Genomic DNA, 26,296 nt, shown 5'->3' with positions numbered 1-26,296 from the left:
GTGCCCCCGCCCCCACTCTGCCCCCACATCCCATGCTGTCCCAGCTCTAGTCAAGGCATCCCCAGGAGTCCGAGGCCTGTCCCCCACACCACCCTGTGGTCATCAGCTGCTCCTGCAGGGCCCTCTCCCTGGGGGTCTCTCTGCCCCCGAACTCCCGGCCACTCAGACCCACTGCCAAGGCCCGCCCCCAGGGCCCCACCCACGGGCACTGAATGTCTAACGGTTGGTTGGAGAGAGTGTTCGGGAACCGGCCGAGAGGGCCCCAAACACAGCTGTGTGGAGAACTGCTCATCCTCCCCAGAGGGCCTCAGCAGTCACCCTGAGAAAATCTTCACTCGGGGCCTCACATTTTCTGCTGAGTTTCACGTCAGGGAGGGTTTCAACTCTTTGGCAAGGGCTGGACGCACATGTGCAGGACGAATGAATGAGTGAGTGAACGAACGAGCGGAGGACAGTGCCCTCGAACGTGACCCCCTTCAGAGGAGGCTGGGGGCCCGGCGCACCCACGGCCCCCGCTCTCCTCCCACCGCAGACCCTGCTCCTGCAGCTGCAGGCTGTCCAGGCCCGATGCGGTCGCTCCTCCCGCAAGGCCTTCCGCCACAGCCAGCCCCCGGCCTGGCCCTGTCCCCTTCTCCGCCCTGGCCGCAGCTGGAGCTGGCCTGCGGGAGCACCTGTGGGAGCCCCACGGGAAGGGGGGCGTTTGACCCCCAGCCCCGAACTGCAGGGTCGTCTCGGGTGAGGGGTGGGCCCCGACTTCCCCTGAGTGGCTTCTCCTTGCCTGCCCACCCCTGAAGCCTGTGACTCAGTTCCCCTCAAACTGAGGTATGAGATGCTGGATTGGGTCTCATACCAAGATGAATCCTAAGTGGGCCAAAGGGCAAACGTTTAAAAATAACCATGAAGTACCAGAGAGGGCGGGAGCTCCCAAAGCCCCAATCATGAGGACTGATCACCTCACACGAGATACAAATCTCTACACGGCAAAGCTGCTTTAAACAAAGACAAGAGTCAAATAGCAAACAAGGATAAGTATTTGCAAATATTCAGGGATCGGAGCCCTCCTATGTAAAGAGTCTGCACAAATAACTAAGACGAAGTCCAACAACCAGATTCTACAAAAATGGGCCAAGGATATAAACAGTTTACAGAACAAGGAGGAGGAACAACAGAAAGTGTCACCCGCCTTGTGATAGGGGACAGGCACCTGCAAGACGCAGAGTTTCTGTTTAATTAGAGATTCTCGATGATGCCCAGGTTTCCTAACACAGGCGTGCTGGGAGGGGTGGGTGGGGCCACCGCGGGGGTGTAACTCGCCTGACACCGCCATCCATCCATAGAAACAAGGTGGCAGGCAGCCCACCCGTCCACCAACGGGGGTGTGAGCTCCAGGGGAGCCGCCAGTCACACACACCACCGCCCGGGGGGACCCACAAGGGGGAGGGGCAGGCCGGCCACTGAGGAGAACACGGAGATGGTTCCTCCCGCCTCCCCCCCCTTCCCTCCCTCTTCCTTTTGACTCTGCTCTGCATGTGTGACCCACGCCCCTCCCCAAAAGGGAAAATCAAAGTAAACTATTTATTTACTGTTAGAAAGAGGGGAAGGGAGGGAGAGAGGGAGAGAAATATCAATGTGTGGTTGCCTCTCCCACGCCCCCTACTGGGGACCTGGCCTGCAACCCAGGCATGTGCCCTGACTGGGAATCGAACTGGCAACCCTTTGGTCTACAGTCCAGGCTCAATGCACTGAGCCACACCAGCCAGGGCAAAATAAACCATTTAAATGTGTGTGTTTGAGTTCCCACTTCTGTTGTCAGGCCCAGAGGTTCTGACCTGGGGCCTGAGGTGGGGGCCCCCAGGAGATTCTGCAGGGCTGGGGGTGAGGTTGCCACCTCCTTTGATGTCAGCCCCTCCCACGGGGCATCTGCTGGCCCCCAGGAAGTCTGGGCACCCCACAGAGGGCCCCCCAAACCCTGCAGCTGTCCCAGGGGCAAACGTGAGGAGATGCTGCCACCCTCTGGTGGATGAGGAATACACCCAGCCTAGGGTCCCTCCGGGGCCCACGTTCCTTGGGGTCCAGGGCTCACTGTGTGAGTCCACGAGACTCATACTGGTGTCTGAATGTGTCCTGTGTCTGTGCGGCCCAAGTGCCAGGCCCATCCCAGCCGACCTGGGCAGTGGGCGGGGCTGCAGGTTCTTCCCCAGGGTGTCTGCTAAGACCACCCTTCCCTTGCCCCCACCCCCACCCAGGGAAAAATGTGTCCTGACAGCCCTCCAGCCCCAGGGGCTCCCCAGGACAGACAGGTGAGGAGGGTCCCCACAGGACGAGAGGAGCCAGAGCAGGCGGTGCTGGAAGGGGCACACCCCGATCCGGGCACACCCCAGCCAGGGCATCTCCTCCTGGCTTCCAGCCCTGCCTGGAGCTCAGGCCCAGGCCAGACACTTGGAGCAGATGTGGTGGGGACCAGAGGGCCATGCCGCCCACTCTGAGCCCTGCTGCTGCTGCACCGTGGGGTCCACGCTGCCAGGGCCTCCCGCACTGCACCCCGTGAGGGCCGCTGCCGCGGGGACACCCACAAACACAGGCGCGTGCACTCAGGTGCTCGCCGCCGGACCGGGGCCCCCGGAAGCCACTCCCCCCCCCCCAAACGTCTGGGAGCTGACAGCGGCCCAGACAGCTCCACCTCCCACACCTGGCACGGTCTTCCGTCTGACCCCGACCCCGACCCCGACCCTGACCCCGACCCAGGAGCGAGGACACACACAACCCTGGGCACAGAGCCACGGCTCCGCCTCCCACGCCCTCCTGACGCTTTCTAGGAGGAGTTGTGTTTGGTTTCTTAGGTTGTTTCTTTCCCCAAAAGCCTCCCACTGCCTTTCGGGAAAACTCCAGGCTCCTCCCCACGACCCGCCCCGCAGCCAGGCCCGCTGCTCGCTGGCGGCACAAAACACCTGTAGTTCCCCGTCTGGGGGCCTGGTCGGCAAGTCCAGGGCGGGCAGCTGGCCCCCCTCCGAGGCTCCGGGGGAGGGTCCCTGCAGCTTCTGGTGGCCCCACACCACCCCAGCGACGGCCCCACGCCACCTGCTGCTGCTCCTCCGTCGCCTATGCTGTGTCCAGACGTCCCTCTTCTCAGGAGGACACCAGCGTGACCTCCCCGTGCCCCTCACACCTGCACTGGCGGGTCACGGGGCTGGGACTTCAACGTGTCTTGTCGGGGACACGATTCAACCCGAGACTCTCGTTAGCAAGGAGGCAGCGAAATGTCACCACCCAGCTCGGCGGCCGCCCCGGACCACGAGACCGACGCAGGCGGTCAGGGCCCGAAATGACCGGTCAGCAGGCACAAAGCTGGCCGAGGCCCAAAGAGCGACCGTCAGTCGCTTTCCACGGGACTAAATGGATCTGCGTTTCTGTGAAGAATTGTTTGTGTGACTGTCAGTTCTCTGCAATCAGGGAGCATTAAAACAGTTCAAAAATAATGACAGGAAGTCCGAGAGGGCAAGCCAACAGCTAATGTTTCTGACACGTCGAAGCCTCTTGCGATTTCCCCGGACAGAACCCCGAACACACACACAGGCAGAGAGAACCGGACGCCGTGAGGGCGCTGCCGGCTCCGCCTCTGTCGCTGTCCGCCCCACACCCGGGCCCGTGGGGCCGCCTCAGAGCCAGCCCCCACGGAGACCACGTCCTTCCCCTCGCGCAGGGAGGAGTCGTTTTTAGGGGGTTTGGAGAGAGAAAGGCGCTGCCCCTCCTGGACAGCAGGAGACCCCGTTGGGCAGCCAGGGACGGCCGGAAAGAAGGGACCAGGGCGGCAGGAGGACAGAGCCCAGCACACGCGTGCACATGCAGATGCAGGCATGCACACAGCACTCCCACATGCATACATGCACACACAGGACCACACACACACACGTGCCCAGCATGCTCCCCTCCAGGGGGGCAGGGGCCAGCCCCTCCCAGCCTGCCCCGTGGTGCCCTCCGGCTCCAGCCTCCTGCGCTGCCCCCTCAGACCCAGGCTCCTCTCCACCCTCCAGAGACCAGCTCCTCTGCCACTTTGAGGCGTGGGGTTTGACCGCGCTGCTGCCCCTGCCCACTGGGCAGGAACTCCACAGAGCCCCCCCCAGGGGCGACTGTCCCCACCCAGCCGACAGCTGAGACCCCAGCTCACGTCTCCCAACGACGATCTCGCCGCCTCTCCGTCCTCAGGGACGCCGGCATCCATCCCTGCCCTCCCAGTCACACCCCACACCCAGGCTGTCTGAGCCCCACGTTCCCGGCCAGCGACCTCCCCCACCACGCTGGGGCGGCACTGGCCCCAGTCCCCAAAGGCCGCCCACTGCTGCCATAATACCTCTGTCCACCTCCTCCCCAGCGGCCAGGATGACGTGTCACTCTGCCCAAAGCGTCTGCACTGACACCCCCCTCCCCCCCCAACGATGCAGCCCCAGTGCCGTCCCCTCCCAGCACTGCGGGGTGGGGGGCTTCGGTGAGGTGGCCCTCAGGCCTCACCCCACCAGCCTCGCTCCCTCCCCCCGGGATTCCCCTCCCCAGAAGCACAGCTCAGAGGCCACCTCCTGAGAAGCCTGCAGTGACCCCCATCGGGGTTGGCTTGTCACAGACCCGGCTCCAGGGTGACAAACGTCAAGCCTGGAGCAGAGCTCCTTGGGGGAAGGGACCCGCTGGGGCCTGACCCTTCAGAGTTCCCAAACCACCAGGCCTGGGGCTCTGCCACTGGGCCCCCCTTTGGGGGTGTCTGCTTATTCTTCAGGGGGGGCGCTGAGGGGCCTGGGCTGGGGTCGCAGATGTCCCCTCCCTGCCCCCAGTCGCCCCCCCCCCCCCCCCCCCCCGTCACCCCCACGCCTTGTCCTGGCCCCACTGCTGCAGTGCTCAGGGCTGGCCACGGGGGGTCAGCGTTGGGCTGCACTGTGCAGAGCCAGCCCAGGGGGAGCTGGAGGGGACCACCTGGCTGCCGTGCTGCATTTTGTAATTAAGGTGTGTGCATTGTTGCTGACTTAGACCTGGCCCTTGCACACTTAACAGACTGCAGCACAGAGAAACATGTGCGCAGGGAAGCCAGGAAACTGCACTTCACTGTGAGACCCACTTCCTCTGGACCAGCCCCCCTCCGTCCCCCCACCCCCAGTCTCAGAGGGGCACCCGCCACAGGCTGTGGGCCAGGAACCTGAGGGTGGCCTCAGGGAGAGTCCGGAGGGCCGAGGCTCCACTCCGGGCCCCTTGCAGGGCAGTGGGCTGCAGCCCGAGGCTCCCGCACCCGAGGACACCCTGCAGAACCGCCCCGGCACCTTGGGCAGGGTGCGGGCGCCAGGGGAGCCACGGGGTGCAGCCCGTTCTCTCCATCGGAGGCAGGTCTCTAAGTCCAGAGCACACTCTGGCTGTGCCCACTTCTTAAACCCTCAGCTGGTCAGCACAGAGGGTTGGTGCCTGGGCAGTGGGGGAGGGGTCACAGCCTCTGGGCACCCCGCTGCAGCCCCTCCACCTGAACCCCCAGCTTCCGAGCAGCCTCCGGGCCGCCCGGTGGCCCACGCTTCCCCAACTTTCTCCCGATGCTAAATTTTTAACGGCAAAGTGCCCATCATTAAAACTAGTATGAAACCACACCATGGGCCCTGGCTGGCGTGGCTCAGCGGGTTGAGCGCTGGCCCTGCAAACCAAAGGGTCGCCGGTTCAATTCCCAGTCAGGGCACATGTCTGGGCTGCAGGCCAGGCCCCCAGTAGGGGGCGCAGGAGAGGCAACCACGCATGGATGTTTCTCTCCCTCTTTATCCCTCCCTCCCTCTCTAAAAATAAATAAAATCTTTTAAAAACAAAAACAAAAACTACACCATCATGGCCTGCCAAGCACTTCGGCCCAAGGTCGGCCTCGCCCTCTGCGAGGGTCACCTGCTGGAGGGTCACCTGGGCGAAACTGGGCCCCACAGAGACCACGCCCACGCGGGGGGAGCACCGGGACATCCCCCTGCAGGAGAGAGGTGCTGTGGCTGCTCTTTAGGGAGGACACACTATCTGAACGTTAGCTGAGTAGGAGGTAACAGCCCCCAACACAAACTGGTCGGCGGGCCCCTGGCTAAAGCTGGGGCCTCGGGTGGGGGGACCTTCCCCTGAGGACAGAGCGGGGCAGGCGAGCAGCCAGAGCAGCGGGGAGGCCCACACACGATCGCACGATTGTCCGGGAGAAGGTGCCCAACGGCCCACCCAGCAGGAGTCACAGACACTGTTGGGGGGGACTGTGGGTGGGCACCGGTCACTGGGGGGCCCCGGAGACGGGCTGAGGCTGGCCGAGAGCCGGGTAGCGCTGTCACGCACACACAGATGTGGGCGGGGAGGCGCGGGGGGTCACGGCACAAGGTCACACATCTTTGTCTCCGCAGGAAAAGCGCCGCAACCCTGGCGGCCCCACGGCGCCTGGCTCTGGAAGCTGGCCACAGTCAGCACTTCCTGCTCCTCACAGGTGCCCGACCGAGGTCAGCGGTCAGCTGGCTGAGGGATCAGCTGGCCGGGGGCTGCAGCTCGGCTCACAGGTGGAGCTGGAGTCTTCAACGCTGCGAGGACCGGAGGACTGGAGGACCGTCTGCAAAGTCACCCGGCGCGGGCAACTTCCAGCGGTGGACTTGGGGGGGCGCTTCTCCGGCAACTAGCATCCCCCAGCCCAGGCCAGCCTCACAGCGGGCTCAGCAGGCCTGCCAGCCCCAGGCCTCAGCCCAGCTCTGACAGGGGCTCAGCCCAGCTCTGACACCGGAACCGCCTGGTTTGGTGCCTGGCGCCCGGGCCCCTCCCACAGAAACCGGGAGGCCTGGGAGAGAAGCAAGGGCCGAGTCTCCGCCAGCGCAGAGCAAACCTGTCCCCATGGCCACCCTGTCCAGGCCACTGAGACCCAAACAGGGCACAGGGTGCGGCCAGCAGCACGGCCGCCGACCTCTGAATCCAAGGAAAGGAAACGCTGCGAAGGAGAAGCTGCAGCAGGACCCAGGGACCCCCAGGCGGGACCCCCGGGCACGAGCCCGGCACCAGGCAGTCAGGACCGGGCACAGGGGCCGCTGTGCAAACGGCACACAGAGCAGCCTGCGGGGCCCCACGGCCCCACTCCCACGGCCACGCGGGCTCCAAGCACGTGGACGGCCACGTCCTCGGCGCAGTGGTCCAGGGCGCTGCTGGGCAGGGAGGGTCCCCGGGGGGAGGCGGAAGCAGAAGCGGGGGCACAAGGGGCCACACCCGCGTGCAGCCCGGGCGAGTCCGATCAGCAGCGGCAGCTCAGGGCGGGTTCCCGGCAGGCATGACACGGCACAGGGGCACGAGGCTGAACACGCACTGTCACGCCTCCACAGGCGTGCCCCCCGGAACAGGCAGGCGGGCAGATGGGAGGCCGTGGAGTCCCGTGACTCGTGGGTACGGTGGCTGAGCTCCGGCCGGGCTCCCCTGCCGGCGAGTTCTTGCACGTCCCCTCCCCCACCTGGCACCAGGAGGACAGGTGTGGGGCGGCCGGGGTGCGGGGCGGCCTTCATGCTCTGACCTGTCCCATGATGTCATCAGGCCCTCCGGGCCCAGGGGAGCTCCCGGCGGCTGGCGGCACTCGGGGCTCGGGGCACGCGTCAGCCTAGAGCGCGGTGACCTGGGTGAGCTCCGTGTTGGGCGTGGACGGGCTCTGCGGGCTGACGGGCACCATGGGCAGGTCCACGCCTAGTCATGCGGGCCGCGGCACGGTCTCGGAGGTCTTGCAGGCGAGGGCCACGTCCTTGGCGATGCTGCGCACGCGGTCAGACACCGGCCCCTCCCGGCGCAGGGCGGAGGCGCAGCAGAACCTGCGGAAGCAGGCCTTGAAGTTCTCGTCCAGGAAGGCGTAGAGGACGGGGTTCAGGCAGCTGTTGACGTAGCCCAGGGCGGTGCAGAAGCGCAGCACGGCCACCGCCGCCTCGCTGCCCGGCTGGACGCCCAGCCCCTGGGCCAGCACGAAGACCTGGACGGGCGTCCAGCAGCCCACGAACACGGCCACCACCACCAGCACCAGCCGCGTGATGCGGCGCAGGTTCCGGTCCTTCTCCCGGGAGCCCGAGAGCAGGCGGACGCCGCGCAGCCGCCGGATCATGAGGCTGTAGCAGACGGAGATGATCAGCACCGGGATGACGAAGGAGAAGAGGAAGATGCACACGGCGAACAGCGGGCCCCAGTAGTCCTGCGGGGCGGGGATCTCCACCAGGCACTCGATCTCTGCGGGCAGAGGGGCGGGGTCAGGGGGGCCAGGGGGCCGGGGGGCGCGGCCCGGGGAGGAGCGGCCCCCCGACTGACCTTCGTCCTCCACCTGCGCGGAGCCCATGATGGCCACGGGGACGCCGACGACGGAGGCCAGGGCCCAGATGGCCACGTTGACGGCCTGGGCCTTGCTGGACGTCCGGACGTCCAGGGCGCGGATGGGGTGGCAGATGGCGACGTAGCGGTCCACGCTCATGGCGGTCAGCGTGAAGGTGCTGGTGAACATGTTGTAGTAGTCGATGGCGATGACGACCTTGCACAGGGCGTTCCCGAACGGCCAGAAGCCCAGGAGCACGTCGGTGCCCTGGAAGGGCAGCGTCAGCAGGACCAAGGTGTCCGCCAGGGCCAGGTTAAAGATGTAGATGTTGGTAGCCGTCTTCATCTTGGTGTGTCTGCGGGGAGCACAGGGAGGGGCAAGCACAGCTCCCTTGGGCCGCTGGCTGGGCCTGGGGGCCGAGCCACCAGGAGGGGCGTCCACCACCCTAAGGCCTTTGCTGAAAGGCCGAGCCTGGGGACAAGCTGTGTCACAAGCGTCGGGCACTCCTGGCACACGCCACAGGGCCCCCAGCCTCACGGCGGGCGGCTCTGAGGAAGGGGTGGGAGGCGGGGCAGAGCACTCGCCGGCCGCTGCGTGGGGCGCAGGGCTGGGAGAGGGGGAGCCCGGCCTCCTCCCTCCAAGTGTCCCCCACAGCCCCTCACGGAATAAAGGCCACCCCTGCACCGCCAGATTCCCCAAGGGCCGCGGGTCGGGGAGAACACATCACAGGCTTCCCGGACCACGCGGACGTCCCACCACCAACTCAGGAAACGGTGCCCGTGACGGGGTGGGGGCACTGATGAGGCCTGATTCTGTCCAAGCACCGGGAACAGGCTGGGGAGGGGGGTGCTTGGTCTATTAGTCCTTGTGGGGTGAAGGGCCAGTCGTGACCATCATAGTGGAGGGTGACGGTGGTGATGGTGTTGGTGGTGATGGTGGTGGTGGTGGTGGTGGTGGTGATGGTGGTGGTGATGATGGTGATGGTGGTGGTGGTGGTGACGGTGGTGGTGGTGTTGATGGTGATGGTGATGGTATTGTTAGTGGTGGTGGTGGTGGTGGTGGTGGTGATGGTGGTGATGGTGGTGGTGACGGTGGTGGTGGTGTTGATGGTGATGGTGTTGTTAGTGGTGGTGGTGGTGGTGGTGGTGATGGTGATGGTGGTGATGGTGGTGGTGACGGTGGTGGTGGTGTTGATGGTGATGGTGTTGTTAGTGGTGGTGGTGGTGGTGGTGGTGATGGTGATGGTATTGTTAGTGGTGGTGGTGGTGGTGGTGGTGGTGACGGTGGTGGTGGTGGTGGTGGTGGTGGTGGATGGTGTGTTGTTGTGGTGTGGTGGTGGTGGTGGTGGTGGGGGTGGGGTGGGGGTGATAGTGCTGACGATGGTGATAATGGTGATGGTGGTGGTGACAGTGTTGGCTGTGGCAACACCAGAGATGGGAATGTTCCGTGTCGGGCACACTGCCGTGAGGGTTAGTTCTGCCTCTTCGAGGGGGTGAAGCACAAGCCCAGAGCCTTAACTATGACCCAGCACCAACAGCCACAGTGATGCTGACGGCGGGCCCCTGAGCCAGGCTCCTCACGTGGATTCTACCAAATTTAAGTTTCCCAAGGTGCTGTTTTGATCTCCACTCTACGCAGGAGGACATGCAAGGCCAGAGCCAGTGAACAGCAGAGGGTCAAGGAAATGAGAAAACCAGCACAGAGAAAAAATTTTCCAAAGACACACATGGTCCGGCACTGTTACCCAGAACACAAAGAACTAACACTCAGCGGTAAGGGAGCAAATGACCAGGTGAAGAACAGGCTAACACCTGGGTAGACCCTCGCCCAGGACGACACGCAGGGGGCACCTGAGGGAACCGGAAGACGCGCCCGGCGCACGTCACCAGGGACGCGCAGACTGAACACGACCCCGCTGCACCCGTCAGAGCGGCCGGGACCCAGAGCACGGAGACACCCAGCACCGGGGGCGGGGAGCCTCGGGGATGCTCAGACCCCACCGGTGGGGCGCAGGCGGGGGGCAGGCGGGGGACAGGTGCCGCTGTGGGAGGCAGCTGGGTGGTTTCTCACAAAACCGAACAGGCTCACGGGACCCGGCAACCACGCCCCTCGGCATTTACCGGGGGAGTCGGCAGCTCCGCCCACACAACAATCTGCACACAGATATTTACAGTAGTTTTACTCACAACTGCCAAACTGGGAAGCAACTAGGGTGCCTTCAGTGGGTGGGTGGGTGGGTAAACTGCGGTCCGTCCGGACAGTAAAACGTTACTCAGCGCCACAGAGAAGTGAGCCGTCGGCTCACACGAGACGGAGCGTGGAGCGGCTTGACCGCACCGGACTGAGCGCGAGACGCCGACCTGGAGGGACCACACACCGTGATTCCGGCTCTGGGACACTCGGGGACACTCGGGGACAGGCTGAGGCACGGACACAGAGAGAGGCCGGGGCTGGCCAGGGATTCACGGTGGGGGGGGCAGGCTGAGCAGGGGCACACACGGACTTTCAGGGCCGTGCAAGTGCTCCGAGTGACACTGTGAGGGCAGACACGTGCATCACCCATTCGTCCAGGCCCCCAAAACGTGCCACCCCGAGAGCCACCCTGGGGTGGACTGCGGACCTGGGGGGGCAACCATGTGCCCAAGTGAATTCGTTCATTGTGAGCCTCGTGCCATTCTGGTGGGGCCATCGGCAACAGGGGAGGCAGGGCGTGTGGGGGGGGGGGGGGCACGGGAATCTGCACTTTGCTCTCGACTGCACTGTGACACTGTGACCCCGACGCCGCTCTGAGAAGGTGCAGGCCTTTAGAGGGAGACGGCTCGGGACGGGGCCAGCACGGGGAAGGAGGGGCAGCTGCTGCTCTCGTCACCGTGTCTGCGTTCACACACCACACCCACCAACGCCACGCCATGTACACGTGGGGGAACGCTCACACGCTATGCACGCACACTCAGTTACACGTATACCCGTGTGCACACCCAGACATGTGTATACACTTTCACATGTGTCTGCATGCCAACACATGCCTGTGTGTGCACACATGTGTGTGCACTCGCACACAGGTATGTGCATTTGTACACTTGCATTTTGAACACTTGTGCAAGCACACGTGTTGTGTGTGCACACAGACGTACCCTGTACTGTGCACACTCACAGATACACGCTTGCCTGAACAGGCGTGTGTTCCTGTGTGTGCATCTGTGTGCACATATGCACTTGTTCGTGCATACATGTGTGTGTGCACATGTTTTGTGCATGTCCCCTTTGTGTCCCCTCACACTGTCCCCACACCAGCCCCCACACTGTCCCCTGGTGCGTGGGGACCTTGCAGCCCAGCCACCCCACCGATGTTGGAGCCAGCCAATGCCAGCCGTGAACGGGAGCCCAAGCCTGGACTGGCAGAAGCTGCCTCTTGGGGCCCCCGTAGGGCCCGTGCGAGCCCCCTGCAGCGGCCTGGCCCACGGCTCGGACCGGGGGCGTCCTCAGTCAGGAGTCAGGGTGGCGCTCCATCTGGGGCACAGCAGGGCTGGGCCCACCCCCTCCTCCCCGTAGTCCGATGCCCCCACCCTGAGAAGCTGAGGATCAGGGCCTCAGGACGAACCCCACCCCCTGACAGGACAACTGACCGCCTGCCCAACTCACCCAGAACACCCCCACCTCAGTTTCCCCTCCGCAGCGGCACGGGACTCACCCGAGGGGGGCTTCGCTGGGGCCCAGCTTACCTGAGGATGACATACATGACCAGGCAGTTCCCCAGCAGCCCCCCGACGCACACGGCCAGGTAGAGCCCCACGATGGTGACCTTGAGCCCGAGGGGCAGGAAGGCGCCGTGGCTGACGTTGAGCAGCAGGTCGGCCGGCAGCAGGCTGTGGTTGGGGCTGGAGAGGTTGTCCTGCAAGGCGCTGCCGTAGACGCCCCAGGGCGGGGTGGGGAAGAGGCAGTCCATGCTGCCACCCCAAGTGCGCAGCCGCTCGGCACCTGGGGGCACGGGGCACGTGAGCACTCCCCCAGCCCCCCGCCGAGGCCTCCGGGTGGTGCGTGGCCCCCCACGCGCCCGGGGTCCCGGAGGCACCTGCACACACACAGGGACAAGGGAGGCGTGCAGACGTGGGGCGCTGACAGGGGCACACGCTGAGCACGTGTGCACACACGTGCAGCATGTGTGCACATGCAGGGATGCGCACCAAGCACGTTCACACATGCAGGGGCACACAGAGCACACACGCACACACAGGGACACAGACCCTTACATGGGATGTGCGGGTGCAGCCACATGCTGGAACATGTGTCCACCCACAGGCACTAGAGCACACGCAGCTGCCGTGTGCTCACAGGGACACATGTGTGTGCACACACAGATGCCCAGACCGGCCTGCATGCACACACAGGCACAAAAGGGGCCAAGACATGCCCCAAAATACCTGGGGTGCAGGGCACCAGGCGGCCGCGCTCAGCCTCCTCCTGCCCCTCCCTGCGAGCCGCAGGCTGGCTGCAGCTCACCCCCACACCTGCCCCCCCCCACCCCCCTGCCAGCTCAGGCCTCACCTGGGTGTCTCCGGGGCAGCAGGGGCCGTGGAGACCCTAACCCAGGAGCAGAGCAGGCTGGGAGCCCCTGCCCCGCGCCAGCACCGGGTCCGGATGGGGCTGCAGCGGCCGCGCGCAGTGGCAGCTGCTCCTCAGTAGACGCCAGACGAGACGCAGCAGCCTGGCGCACAGAGCGGGGGAGGGGCTGGGCTGCGGCTCCGGAGGGGGAGGGGCATGCTGGCTGGAGGAGGGGCGGGGCGAGGGGGCACGGCCCCCCGCCCCCCCCCCACCGTGGGACAGACAGGAGGACCAGGGCGCGTGGTGAGAAGGGGAGGACAGACGGAGACCCTCGGAGCCCAGACAGAGTCCGGCCGGGCGCAGACACAGCAGCGCAGACCTGTGGACGGACGGACGGACACACGGACACACGCAGGGACTCGGGGGGGGGGGGTGCCGAGGGACAGGTGCATGGGGCACACGGGGACAGACACGAGGACGGGGGACAGAGCACGGGGGGATGCACACACAAACACAGCCTGGGACACGGACACGGGGCGCATCTCGCCCACAGAGGGGGCCTCGCACGGACCCAGACCAGCCCTGCCGGAGGCGCCGAGGGCCCCGAGCCGCTGCGGGCCAGCAGGGGTGGCACACCCAGCGCCCTGCCTGGCCGGCCAGGAGGGGCCAGAGTCTTGCTGTCAGCGGGCAGGACCCCTGGACTCTGCTGTGTGCCCTGTGTGTACCTGCCGTGTGCCCTGTGTACCTGCTGTGTCCACGGCAGGCACAAGCATGAGCTCATCCGTCTGCACCCCGCCTGGGCCACCTTCGTGCAGACAGAGCCCTCGGGCTCACGGGTGTGAGGCCGCCTGTCGGGGTGGCAGACACAGGGCTGAACCCCGGTCTCCTGTCACTTCGAGACACCCCAGGAGGCCTGCCCCACAGTGGGGCCCAGAACAACGTCCGAGCATCGTTCCCTCACGGCCCGGGCCCTCAGCACCCTCGCAGCGGACCCGCCCCCAAGGAGGGGGTCCTGCCTCCACTGGGGTCACGTGCCATGGGGGGCGCCCCGCAGCAGAGTCTGCAGCCCCCGTGCAGCTCCGGGCCGTTCTTCCCGCCTCTGCCCACACATCGCAGACCCTGCTCTGAGCACCGTCTCCAAGGATGGCCTGGTTGCTAGGTGACGGACACGGCGTCGCTAGGATACCTGCGAATCAGGAGAGGACAGAGCAGGCGGATGCCCCAGGACTCAGCCTCCAAAGCTGTCCCCCAGGACTTTTCTCCGCATCTTTATGGCAGCCGACTCAGGAACACGTGTGTGGACATGGGACACGTCTACAGAGACACAGGGACACACAGGCTCGTGTGCCTGTGAACACAGAGATGCCCAAAGAGGCACACGGCAAAACACGCAGACACGGGCTCATCGGCAGGGATGCACACACACACGTCGCACGCGCACAAACCCACACCGCAGTGCACGAGGCACACGGTGGACACGAGCGAACAGGGGCGCAAAGATCAAGGCCCTTGGCCCCCGGGCCCACACACGCAGCGTCTCCAGGAGGAGCCTGAAGCTTGGCCCCACTGCCCTCGGGACCCCGAGAGGCGGGCCCCACCCGCACCCCGCTGCCCCTAGCAGCCAACCCCTTTCGCTCCTGCCCCAGGGGGTCTCCATGCAAACGTCCGGGGGCGGCTGGAGGCTGGGCAGTCCTTCCGTGGAACCTGGGTAGGACTGGTCCCGGAATCTGGTGGAACCAGTGGTTTACCCGCTCACCGGGAGGCCAGAGCAAGCTTCCAAAACCCACGGGAACAGTCCACAGACCCCTGCAGAGAGGCCAGAGCCTCAGCTGGACCCCTTTCCGGAGCCAGGACAGTGCCCACTCAGGGGCTCAGGCCCTGAGCTCCCCAAAAGGCGCCGTCCAGGACCCCAGCGCTGCGCCCACACTGCCCTCAGGACACACCCGCGAGTGAAGGGGGCAGTGACACAGGCGCAGAAGCCACCAGCGTGGGCGGGTCATCAGCTGACACGTGCAGTGGGCCGCCCGTGAGCTGCGGGATGAGCACACGAGTCTGTGACTCCCAGGGTGGACTGCGGCCGCGGGCGTGAGGCGCAGGACAGGCCAAGACATGGACTGGCTGCTGAACAGCGCGGAGTCAGCGGGAACAGCACAGATTTCAGAAACACAGGACCCAGAGGGCTAGGGCCCCGCAAGGCCCCGGGTCTGGTCTCGCGGGAGCCGCGGGAGCCCCGCCGCCCCCCGGGAGAGGACCGCAGTGGCCTCAGTCCCCGCGTCTGCGAACACCCGCGGCTGTGGGGGCAGGTCCCACTGAGGGAAAGGGCCCCGACGGGAAGGTCTCAGCGCTGCGCCCCCCGCGTTCAAACGCAGCCGCCAAAGACCTCCCCCGCCAGGAAGCTGGCGCTCGGCCCCCGAACAGTGTGCTTGGGGCTCCCAGAAGGGAAAGAAAAGCCACCTCCAGGGTCTTCCACCGGTTGTGGCCGCTGCGGGCTCCTCGTCCTGGGCTGACCGCGGCCCCCGGCCCCGGGAGGGACCGGGTTGTGCCCATGCCGCTTGCTCGCGCGTGGCTGCCCCGCCCCGCAGGGTTGGGGGCGGGGCTCCCGGTTGCCGAGCAACCGCGTCACCAGGTCACGGAAAGCAGTGGTTCAGTTGGAGGCTCAGACCCCAGGAAGCTGAAAGTACGGGGTGGGAAGGGCGTGGGAGGGCGGGGGCAGGACCTGGGCCCTCGGGGTATTTCCCTGTACCCCCTAGGGACCCTCCCCCTGGCTCCCCTGCCCCCTGGGCTCTGTTTGCCCTTCCTCCCTCCGGACCAGCCCGGGCCGGACGGGGAGGACGGGGTCTCCCCTGGAGCGGATCAGCTGTCCCCTTGGCTCTGAGCCTCTGGGGTCCAGTGGGGTGGGGACCTGCTGACTGACCAGTGAGCACAGACACGGGGAGCAGGGGCACAGCGAGGGTCCCGCATCGTGGGGGCGGTCTGCCGACCTCCAAGAGCGGCCTCATCTGGTCTCCATCCCCGCATGGGGCCTGTGGTCAACCCAGGGGTCTCAGCATTTTCTCGGTGGACACAGAGACAGCCGCTGCGCAGGAAGGGAAGTCCCTGAAACTCCGAGGCTCGGAAAGTTCTCCAGGCTGCGGAGCTGAGGTCGCGGCTGATGGGGACGCCCCCCAGAGGGGACGCTAGGCTTGAGCAAAGGGGCCGTGGCTGGAGGTGTGGGACCTTAGGGAGCTGTGGGGCGTCTCGACAGGCCAAGCCAGACCAGAGGGGTGGGCACCATTCGGGAACCAACGAGGGGACGCCCTCTTCCCTTGGCAAGGCCAAGGATGCAGCCCTCGCCGGCGCCCAAGGAGGCCGAGCACAGAGCACCGCGGGAGCGAGCCGGGAAGGACGCGCAGGGCGCAGGGTCCCCTGAGAAGCGCGCCAAGGGGGCACCCGCAAGGGAGCACCCCAAGCTGGGCTGGGCCCTGACGGATGAGGAGCTCGCGGCCATGACCCCCGCGCAGTGCCGCCGCCACCTGCTCTTCAGCGATTTGCTTGAGGACGTGGGCACGACCCCCTACATCCTCCCGCGCGAGTCGGCAGAGCTGGGGTACGGCATGCCGGACCCACTGGGGTGGGCGCAGTCGCTCGAGCCGCCGACGGCGCGCCAGGACCGGCTGCTCGGCGTCCTCAAGGCGGCCGAGGCCCGCGGACGACTCCGCGCCTTGCGGCTGCGCTACACCCGCATGCGGGTGAGCCGAGGGTGCGGGAGGCTGGGGGTGGGGGGCGGGGCGCGCGTCAGGCCTGCAGAAGAAAGGGAGTGGGGACCGGCTGGAGCCCCGACGGGAGGGGCGGGGCGGGTGGGGCCGGGTTCTCTGCGCGGAGGGCCGGGCGGAGCAGACGTCTCCGAGGCTCAGAAAGTCCTCCGCGCCACACGGCCACGCCGGACCCGCAGGCGGAGGAGATCTCGCTGCTCATCCAGCAGCAGAAGTCCGCGCGCGCCGCCATCCGGCTGGAGATGTTCCTGCCGCCGCAGCTGAGACCCACGCGCATCCCGGACTCCCTGGACCGCCAAGAGGTGCCTGCAAGCCCGGGCAGGGGGCGGAAAGGGGGTCCCGCCCGCCCCCCTGCGCACCTGGCCCCAGCCCCTCTCCTCCGCAGCGGCGGCGCGTGGAGACCATGCTGGAGGAGAAAATCGATGGGGGCAATCTCTGCGGTTACAGCAACCGCTTGCTGCGCGACCCTCCCGCATAAAGTTCTCACTCTCCAAACGCCTGCTGGTCTTTACGCTGGGCTCTGGGTCCCCCTGGAGGGAAGGGTGGGTACGGACGCTGCCTTTCCCGCATCGGAAGTCACAGACCCCGGGGGGCGCAGAGTGCGGCTCCTCCACGGAAGCAGGAAGGTGCGAGTGGGTGGGTGTGGGGTTAACAGGCACAGGCACACCCTGGACACCCCGCCAGGCAGCCTCTGCCCCGTGAGTCCATGCGGACCAGGAGAGGGGCGAGAGGAACCTGGCTCAGCAACTGCCGCAGCCCGGGAGTCAGGCGGCCTCATGGAAAAGGTGCCTCCCCAGAGGGACCCCAGCATGCAGCTCATCCCGTCCGAGGCCCAGAGAGGGAAGTGGCAGCTCCGAAAGGAGGCCCCTGCCTCCCCTCTGGGGGGCCTCCTCTGCCCCACTCCATCTCCCTCGCCAGCGACCCCCCCCCCCACACACACACACCCAGGAGGAAGGAAACTAGCCCTGCCCCTTTCGGAAAAACCCACTTCCTGCAAAGCTCCTGGATTCAGAAGAGCCTCCCAGTTCCTTGACAGACCTTCGAGGAGACTCGTGCTGTCTGCTGAGCCCGGGGCGTACCCCAGCCACCGCTCCCAGCCCCGACCAGCAGGCTGCAGTGGGGGCTGCAGGGACTCAGACAAGCCCCGGCTGCAGCCAGAGTTCCTGCTGAGTGGGCCGAGGAGAAGCCCAGAGAGCAGGCTGGAGGGGGCATTCTTTACCCCCTGACATCAGAACTGGGGGGTCTGGCAGGGACCCTGCTCAGTGGCAGTCACTGCCCCCCCAGACCTAGCTCAGGAGGGGGACAGCCGCAGGGGGCTCCAGGGAGCCCTCCTCCCACTGCGAAGGCCCTGCCCGCTCTCCGGGCCATTGATGCCTGTGGCCTTGGCCACACCCCGAACTGTGCAGGTCCCGCAGCTCCAGGAGGGCGGGAGATCCCCAGGCAGTGCTGGTGGCAGGGAAGTCATCAGGTAGAGGAAGGGGGGTGGTGGCTTGGGCTGGGGCAGGGACAGACACAGGGCGGCAGTCCCTGTCCAGAGGCGGTGGCCACTACCACCTTGACGTGCCCTGGGTGACAGGCAGCCCTGGCCCTGCTGGCCAAGCTCCCGTCAGCCTGCACCCCAGTGCTCTGCCTCCTGGGGGGTCCGCGGGCCTGGGATGACTCCGTCTGTTTAGTAAAAGCGTGTTTCATCTCCTCACGTCTCTGAGCCTCCGTTTCTTCCCGTCTCCGAAACGGAGTGTCAAGGGTCCCTCTCCCTTGGCACCCTGGCCCCGAGTAGCGATTGCTCCGTAAGGGAGGGGTCACGTGCATGAGGCAGTCCCCTGCGGACAGAGGGGCAAGACGGGCATGAAGCCCAAGGAGACCAGCAGGAAGGTGGCCCCGCAGACAGCTGGCACACGGGGCCCCCCTTGGTTCCCGTGCCAGGGAGCAGACCCTCATTCTGCAGAGGAGACCAAGGACAGTGGCCGAGGGAGGGTGACGGGGCCTAGAGGCGGCTGCACTGTGAGAGGGCAGAGGGCGTGGGCCATGGCTCGGCAGATGGGGGCGGTGAGGGCTCGGCTGTGCCGCTGGGTCAGCAAGCGCATGCTCTGCACAGAGGATCCTGGGTTCGAGTCCCACCTGCACCACTACCTGCTGCATGGCCTCGAGTGGGTTCCTGCCCAGCCCCCCTGGGGAATACCCCCTCCTGGGGAATACCCCCTGGTGTTCCTGTGAGGAACACCCCACAGAGACAGTGCCCAGGGGAGGAGCAAGCCACCCCGAAGGGCAGAGGCCCAAGTGGCCAGAGGACACGAAGGCATGGCCCGAGGGGGAGCAGTGTGTGGACCCCTGCCCACAGTGGGCTGCCCCACGTGCTCCTTAAGAGGTGGGTGGCGACACCACACCGAGGGACCAGCCAAGCTGCGTGACCTGGGTCGGTGCCGGCCCGTCTCCGTAGGCCCAACCTCTGAGGACTGCTACCGGGGCCAAAGGGAAAGCAGACACCTCCTCTCTGGACAGGCGTCCAGGCTCCGCCCTGTCCCGGCCAGCCTGTGCACGCGGTGGCCACGCCCCCTGGGCCCACGGCATCAAGAGAGACCCCAGCTCCAGGGCCCTGTCACTTCTGTCCTTGCCCTCCCTCTCCCAGGCCAGCACAGCCCGGCACACGCCCCTCCTCACCTCGCACCCAGTCTGCGGTCTGCGCCTTGTCTGCTCCGGGGCTGGTCTGGCTGGCTCCCTGCGAGGCCCCACTGCCTGGCTCACGGGGGACCCCCGGCCACTTGCTGGGTAGACGGAGAGAGCGTGTGGCATGCCCACGTCCCTTCGCATCTCACAGAGTGCTGGGAACGTGTGCACCCGGGGTGGCCTGTGCGGCGGGCGGACGGGGGGTCACTCTGTGAGCGGGACCCGGCATCCGCAGCTGCCCGAGCTGAGCAGCTGCCCGAGCTGAGCGCCTGCGCAGGGGATGGGAGCTGCCTGTGGTCCGAGAGACCAGGCCACCTCCAGACCACCGTCAGGGCCGCCGTGACACTGTCCAAAAGCCGGCTGGAGAAGGAACCAAACCGACAGCTGTACCAGGTCACGGAATAGGAGGCGAGCCAGCGCCAGAGTAGGGGCAGGACAACCGTGGCAAAGGGGAGGACGTGGCTTTAAACTGTAGGACCCCTTGGGGCAAGGGAAGGGGTCAAAAGGGACCCAGCCAGGTCCCATGAACAGGGACATTTGGTGACTTCAGATGCAAGAACCCACTCCCGCAGCATCCATCGCGCCGCAGCCCAGGACCCCCGCCCCTCCTTTGGTGAGCTCCCCACAGCACAGAGACAGCGCGCTCCTAACCCCAGTACAAAGGCGAGGGCACCCGGCCTTGGAGACGCCGGGCACAGCAACCCCGGGGCAGTCCTCTACCGCGGCCTCTCCTTATTCAAGCGCGGCAAGTAGCACACGGGGACACTGGAGTCTCGAGGGCTCTTGTGCCCCACACTGGACCGCCGTATGAATAGCAAAGCCAGAGTGCCCGGGCTGGGCACTGTCTGGTGGATGGCGGGGCGGAGGGGGGGCGGGCAGCCACACCCCCAGGCTGTTCCAGAGCTCCCTCAGGCCGCCCTGGGGCCAGAGGCCCCAGCAGTAGCACCTCGCTTACCGCGGCCAGCCTAAGCGATGGTGGGGACCCAGGCGCCTAGCGGGACCGGGCTGGGTGGTGGGGAAGGGGAGAGCCGGAGGAGCGCGGGGCGGGGCGCGCCGAGCAGGGCGGGCCGGGCGCCTCCCGGCGCGAGGAAGTCCCTGCCCCGCGCTTTGGGGAAGTGCCGCTCAGGCGCCTGCGCACACCACCCTGAGCCCCGGCCGCGACGATCCGGCTGGACCTCCGAGCGCGGGCCCCGCGCGCGCGGCGGCGCCAGCAGCTCGGGGACGCGGCCGGTGAGTGCGCGCGCGCGCGCGCGCGCGACGCGGAGGGCCTCGGCCCAGCCCCTCCCGGCCCGGGGAGGTGCAGAGCGGGAGCCTCGCGAGCAGGCTCCGGGATCCGCACCCCAAGAACTCCCGCCGTGGGGTCCACGTGGACCCTGGGCCGCCGTGGGACTGCAGCCTGCCCCCCCCGCGCGTGGGGGAAGGGGCGCTGCAACCGGGTTCCCCTTTTCTACAGCTCAGCCTGGGGAAGTGATTGCTCAAAGGGGGGGCCGGAAGAACTCAGGTTTCCGCGACTCCCGCCCCCCTCAGCCCGGTGGGGAGGGGCCGAAGTGGGACACCCGGTCCGCCGCCCTCGGTTGGATGCGGCAGCCTCTCAGCCCCGCGAGTCGTAGGGGAGGCGCTGCGACCCCCGCCCCGGCTGATCGGGCCGGCGCCAGCCTCCCAAGCCTCGGGAGAACCTCCTGCTGTCCGACCGGAGTCCCCGCTGCTGCAGTGCACGCCCCTTCGGCAACCAGGGTGGGGCCCCCACCGAACCTGGCCCCTCCTGCCCCCACCTCGCCTTTGGGTCGCTGGTGAGTGGGGCGCCACGGCAAGTTGCTTGAGGTAGTGGTGGGGGTGTCAGAGACTGGAGAAAAGGGTCCCCGCACAAGGAGGCAAGCTCCTCCAGGCCAGAACCTAGCAGAAGAAAGGGAGCGAGAAATGATCCCCCCCCACCCCACACACACACATCGTTGCAAAGGTGAGCTGGGGGCGAGGGCGCCGAGGTTGGGAGAACCGGCCTGCCTTGGAGGAGACCGGCTGGGGCTCAGCCAACAGCCAAGTGGGGGGCGGGGACCCCAAACAGGAAAGGTGCTCAGCAGGGTCAGGAGGGAGCAGCCCCGCTGTCAGCCGCCCCCCGCCCTCCAACGGCCCCGCATTTTCTCCCTGGGACGGCCACACGTCCTCATTCTTTTTTTGGAGCGGGCAGGCGTGGGGACGTTCTTTTTCCTTCTGTGGAGCCGAGCAGCAGCGGCTCCCGAGGGAGCCCGAGTCCCCAGAGGCTGGACTTTCTGCCTGTCCAGCCTCTCCCATCCCAGACTCTCGGGTGGCCAAGCGTGGGGCTGGGGAAGGGGAAGGAGGCCCCTCCAAACACGGGGATGAGGGGCAGGAACCCCAGTTCACACCCTGTACCCGCCCCGGGGAGGCGCCCATTGTGCTGGGGGCACAGGTGGCCCCAGGCAGCCTGAGTCAGGCGCGTCAGGTCCAGGGCCCGCGGCCCAGACAGTGGGGACTGGTCCCCCCTCTGCCCCAACCCTGGACCCCAGCGTCCGGGCCCTGAGCCCTCAGACAGGGCCCTCCATTGCAGAGGGGAGTTGGAGGTGGCAGCCAAGGTGGGTACAGTCTCCAGGTGCTGGGAGGTGGGGGGCGGGACTCGGTCCCTTCCCCCCTCACAGTGGGGGTGCAGAGGAGGAAGAGGGCTCTGCCTGGGGAAGTCGCAGCAGCCTGGGGCGCAGCTCGAGACCTCAGGGGCTGCCACACCCCTTCCTTTCCCTAGAAGCTTGGCCCCTGAGGGGAGGCTGCAGGGCTGCTGCTTCCCCGTCCACCTGCCTGAGCCCATGGGACCAAGCCTGGGGTCCCCCTCCGTGATCTCAAGGTGGTGAAGGGCTGGGGTCCAGGGGACCCCCACATTCGGGTCAGGGCAGAGGCCCCGAGTGCCCAGGGCCTGGGGGCAGGGGAGCCCTGAGTGCGAACAGCTCTGGTACCGCCACCCCCACCAGGACCGACCAGCCGCAGCAGGGGTCCAGCTGCACCGACCGTCTGGCACCCACCCTCACATCCCCGGAGACCTTCAGGCCAAGGTGGATGGGAAAGGGCTAGGAGCTCAGGGACGAGAAAACAGAGTGAAACCAAGCTGTGGGCTTCCTGTCGTCGGAGGCAGGCGGCAGGGCTCGGGAGCTGTGCGGGGAGCTGTGCGTGGCGGCCAGCCCGTGAGCCCCCAGCTGGGCGGAGGTGGGCGCAGGCGAGGGCGCTGGTGAGGTCAGAACTGCCTCCGGGGCGCCGACTGCCGGCCCTGCGCCGCCGCTGCCTCCACCGGGACGCGGGATCTGCGGTGGGGCTGGCAGGGGGCACGTGGGGGGGTCGGGGGTACTGCTCACCCAACCCGCGCCTCCAGCGCCCCCGCGCGCCTGCAGTGTGGAAGGCGCAGGTGCGGCGCAGACGCTGAGAAAGACGCACCCCTCGCCTCCGCGGGCGCCCCGCAGTTCCCTACTGGGGAGCAGGACTCCCCCAATGGCGTGGTGTGCCCGCCCTGTGGCAGGGCAGCCGCTTCCGCAGCCTGGTGGGGGGAGGGCGGGCGGGAAACCAGGCGGTAGTCGGCCGGCCGGCTGCGGGTAGGGGCTCCCAGGGACTGGGGCCGGGGCCGGGGCATGTAGGTCCTTGGGAGGCTCACGGCCCTCCTCACCCGCAAGCCCCCACGTCCTGCACCCTCAGGAGGTCCTGCTCCTCCCGCCCCAGACCCCCCACGCTGCAGGCACAGTCCGCCACCCAGTGACTGGTCCAGATGCTCCAGGGCCCATAGGCAGACCTGGGCCCCTGGTGGCAGCGACCCTCCCCGTGCTGTCCCCCGACACCTGCAGAGAGCCCGGCACAGAGGGCGCTGGGGTGGGGGTTCTGAACGTGTGACCACCACCCCTATGCTCTGAACTGACAGCCACAGACTCTTGGGGCCCCCAGGTCCCCTGGGAGGGGCCAGGAGCCGGAAACCAAGAAAGAGGAACCCAGGCTTCCGGCTTCCCAGGGACAGAGCGGATGGGGCTGTCCCAGAACCTCCTGTGGATTTGGTGTCCGGGACCCCTCCTCACCAGCTGTGCACCCTTCGAGGCCCTGGTGTAGGCCGTGGTGCAGGTGCAAGCAAGGCAGTGGGCACCCTCAGGACCCCTGGGGGGGTGGTGCATCCAGGGGCTGGGGCGTTGGGTCCTCTGAAAAACTGGGCCTCTCTCCTTAGACTCCCAGGCTGTGGTGAGGGTCCGGAGCCGGCACCACGGAGCCCCGGCAGCCGCCTCCACCCACCCATGCCCACCGCGCATGAGGCTGATAAGCAGGTGCGCCTCTCCACCCCATCTCTGCCCCGGGGGCAGAGGGGAGCTGAGGGCCCTTCCAGCACCTGGGAGACCGGGAGGGTTCTGCCCTTGGGAGCAGGCCACCAGCAGGCAGCCCGTGGGGAGAGGCGGGTGGGCCCTCAGCGTGGCCCATGGCTGAAGCACCCCGTCTCTCCCCAGCACCCAGGGCCAGAGGAGGCGGACCAGGCGCCCTCCATGTCCAGCCATGACGCGGCGCCACCGGCTGCCCCCGGCCGCAGCCCCTGCTGCTTGTGCTGGTGCTGCTGCTGCAGCTGCTCCTGGTAAGTGCGAGGGCAGTTGGGGGTGGGGGGTGGCTGAGCAGGCCTGGGCCCGGCATCCTGCGCCCTGACCCTCGGGTGGCCTCTGAGGTGCCCCTGCCACCCCGAGCACTGTCCAGGGACCGTGGGGCTCTGGTGGCCAGGGCCAGGCCTGGGCCTGGGGTTCTGCCTGCAGTACAGCACCGGCCAGCCTGCGTGCACTCCTCCGTCCCTTCGCCCAGCCGCGTACTGCTGGCCCCGGGGACACTGCTGTCGGGGGGGGAGGGGTGCAGGACAGAGACCTGCCCAGGGCACTGGGGACAAGCCTCCAGAGCAGCATGCTGGAGCGGACACGGGGCCTCTGGGCATGCCCAGGGTGTTCTGGGCATCCAGGAAGCTGTTGGAGTTTTTGTACCTTTCCGAGGTCTGGACAGCACTGTGGGGGCCCACAGAGGGACCGGGAGACCTGTGAGCGCCCGAGGCCTGAGCCCAGACCTGACATGGGGAAGGGGGGGCCTGGGGGTGGGACAGTGTGAGGAGCTGAGAGTCGGCTTTGGAGGCCGAGGGAGGGTCTGGGCTTGGGCCGGCTGTGTGCACAGGTGGGTGTGAGGGGCCTGCTGGCCACCCGCGAGGCCCTGGAGAGAGGTGTGTTTGGGGTACGGGTTCGGAGCCCGCCTGACACGGTGCCTCGGGCCTCTGGGGCTGGGGCTTTCCTGCTCCGACAGTGGGGCTGCTGGGAGAGGCGTGCACTGGCAGCCCGCATGGGTCCCGAAGGCCAGACGACAGCAGAAGCCTGGGTCAGAGGCAGCTGAAGTGGCCTTGGCCCCCAGGCCGGGACAGAGGCGGGGAGCAGGACCGGGGGCTGGGCTGTCACCTGCCGCGGGCTCCCCCATGGGAGCCCCCCAGGCCTGGTGTCCACACCTGTGCTGGGCACCCTGCGCTCACACGGGGGCCTGTGTGTCTGCCGTCAGGAGCGAAGGGCAGCGGCGAGCGTGGCGGGCCCCCGCGGACAGCAAGCTGCAATCCCTCCCCAGCTGTGAGGCCTGGTGAGTCTGGGCCGGGGGGCGGCGGGGGGGCCCGGGCCTGGGCCGGGGGCGGGGCGTGAGCCTGACCGGCTGGCGGTGCCCCGCAGCAGCCCACCGAGCCTGGAGGAGGTGCAGAGCTGGGCGCGGTCCTTCGACAAGCTGATGCACAGCCCCGCGGGGCGCAGCGCCTTCCGGGCCTTCCTGCGCACGGAGTACAGTGAGGAGAACATGCTCTTCTGGCTGGCCTGCGAGGAGCTCAAGGCCGAGGCCGACCAGCACGTGGTGGACGAGAAGGCGCGGCTCATCTACGAGGACTACGTGTCCATCCTGTCCCCCAGGGAGGTGAGCCTGGACGCCCGCGTGCGGGAGGGCATCAACCGGAGGATGCAGGAGCCGTCCGCGCACACCTTCGACGACGCGCAGCTGCAGGTCTACACGCTCATGCACCGGGACTCCTACCCCCGCTTCCTCGGCTCCCCCGCCTACCGCGCCCTGCTGCTCCAGGCCAGCCCCCCGGCCGCCCCCGGGGAGGCCTAGGCCGCCCCCTCCGGGCTGAGACTCAGACCACCTTCCCCGGGTGCAGCAGCCGGTGTCGGGTGCACCCGGCCAAGCACCCTGGGGGCCCTCCCCACCAGGGGACCCCGTGCTCCGAGGGCCCGCTCACAGGCAGGTGTGCGGCCGGCACGCTTGCCCAAGGCCTGGTGAGAGGACCCTGCCGGAGGCAGCTTGGAGCGTGGACCCCCCGGCCTCCGCAGGCGGCCGGGGGCCCTTGGGACCACAGGACCCCTGCACTGTCGCTCTGTGACAGGACAAGACCCTCCCACTCGAGCCGTGACGCCCAGAACCCGACGCGGAGCCTCTGCACCTGGCTCCAGGGACAGGGCCCGGTCTCTGTTACTCGCTCGGTCACTGTAAACCCGGAAACACGTCCCCACTGGGTTTCATCGAAAAAAGCCGCCTGCTCGTCTCCGTGTCCCCTCCCCCGAGTGGGCTGTCTCGTCGGAGCGGTCTTTCAGTGCCACCTCTCTCCGTGTGGGAGCAGCTGGGCTCGGAGGAGGCCCGCGTGCATGCTCTGCCCCATGCACACACTCCCGCCCCCCCCCCCCCCCCCCCCCGTAGCAGGGCCCTGCGAGGGAGGGGCCAGGTCCCAGAAAGTGTCAAAGGTCGTCCCCAGAGGCAGGCCCCACGAGACCTGTGCTGGCCACCACGACCCCAGGTTTCCCAGAGCACGGTGTGACTCGGCACTGAGTGGGTCTGGGGTCCAGCCCCCCCCATTTTGCCTCCCCCAGCAACGGGGCAGGGGAACTGGCACTGGGAGGGGACCCCAGTTCTTTGTGCACCCAAGCCCCCTCCCACCCAGTCCCTCCAGCATGTGCCACCAAGGCCACACCCACGTGTCGCCTGACCCCAGGAAGGAGGGCTGTGCGTGGCCCGCGAGGAC

The 26,296-nt window shown here is 67.3% G+C and overlaps 3 protein-coding genes across 8 annotated transcripts; 2 read left to right on the top strand and 1 right to left on the bottom strand.

Annotated features, from left to right (window-relative positions):
• Window positions 1-7,272: 7,272 nt before the first annotated feature.
• Window positions 7,273-13,071, bottom strand: OPRL1 (opioid related nociceptin receptor 1). Of its 2 annotated transcripts, XM_028524629.2 has the most exons (4): window positions 12,845-13,071; window positions 12,022-12,277; window positions 8,299-8,654; window positions 7,273-8,220 (listed from the first exon to the last, which is right to left on the bottom strand). In XM_028524629.2, exons 2-4 carry the CDS (start codon window positions 12,243-12,245, stop codon window positions 7,697-7,699), a joined length of 1,104 nt encoding a protein of 367 aa, XP_028380430.1. In that variant the 5' UTR covers window positions 12,246-12,277; window positions 12,845-13,071; the 3' UTR covers window positions 7,273-7,696. The 2 variants fall into 2 exon arrangements, with proteins under 2 accessions (XP_028380430.1, XP_028380432.1); XM_028524631.2 differs by lacking the exon at window positions 12,845-13,071 and having other exon boundaries at window positions 11,991-12,149.
• A 2,533-nt stretch (window positions 13,072-15,604) lies between these two features.
• Window positions 15,605-17,156, top strand: LKAAEAR1 (LKAAEAR motif containing 1). The gene is made up of 3 exons (XM_028523654.2): window positions 15,605-16,569; window positions 16,773-16,895; window positions 16,979-17,156. Exons 1-3 carry the CDS (start codon window positions 16,162-16,164, stop codon window positions 17,069-17,071), a joined length of 624 nt encoding a protein of 207 aa, XP_028379455.1. The 5' UTR covers window positions 15,605-16,161; the 3' UTR covers window positions 17,072-17,156.
• Window positions 17,157-20,353: 3,197 nt separating this feature from the next.
• On the top strand, window positions 20,354-25,811 carry RGS19 (regulator of G protein signaling 19). Of its 5 annotated transcripts, none has more exons than XM_036010056.1 (6): window positions 20,354-20,487; window positions 20,711-21,047; window positions 23,459-23,555; window positions 23,733-23,854; window positions 24,802-24,876; window positions 24,966-25,811. In XM_036010056.1, exons 3-6 carry the CDS (start codon window positions 23,526-23,528, stop codon window positions 25,390-25,392), a joined length of 654 nt encoding a protein of 217 aa, XP_035865949.1. In that variant the 5' UTR covers window positions 20,354-20,487; window positions 20,711-21,047; window positions 23,459-23,525; the 3' UTR covers window positions 25,393-25,811. The 5 variants fall into 5 exon arrangements, with proteins under 5 accessions (XP_035865949.1, XP_035865951.1, XP_035865950.1 ...); XM_036010057.1 differs by having other exon boundaries at window positions 20,389-20,487; window positions 20,785-21,047; XM_036010058.1 differs by lacking the exon at window positions 20,711-21,047 and having other exon boundaries at window positions 20,385-20,487.
• Window positions 25,812-26,296: the final 485 nt, after the last annotated feature.

The sequence above is a fragment of the Phyllostomus discolor genome, chromosome 9, assembly GCF_004126475.2.
Source record: "Phyllostomus discolor isolate MPI-MPIP mPhyDis1 chromosome 9, mPhyDis1.pri.v3, whole genome shotgun sequence".
NCBI lineage: Eukaryota > Metazoa > Chordata > Mammalia > Chiroptera > Phyllostomidae > Phyllostomus > Phyllostomus discolor.
Note: the sequence above shows the minus strand (reverse complement) of the source record. Positions and strands in the feature narration are given on the sequence as shown.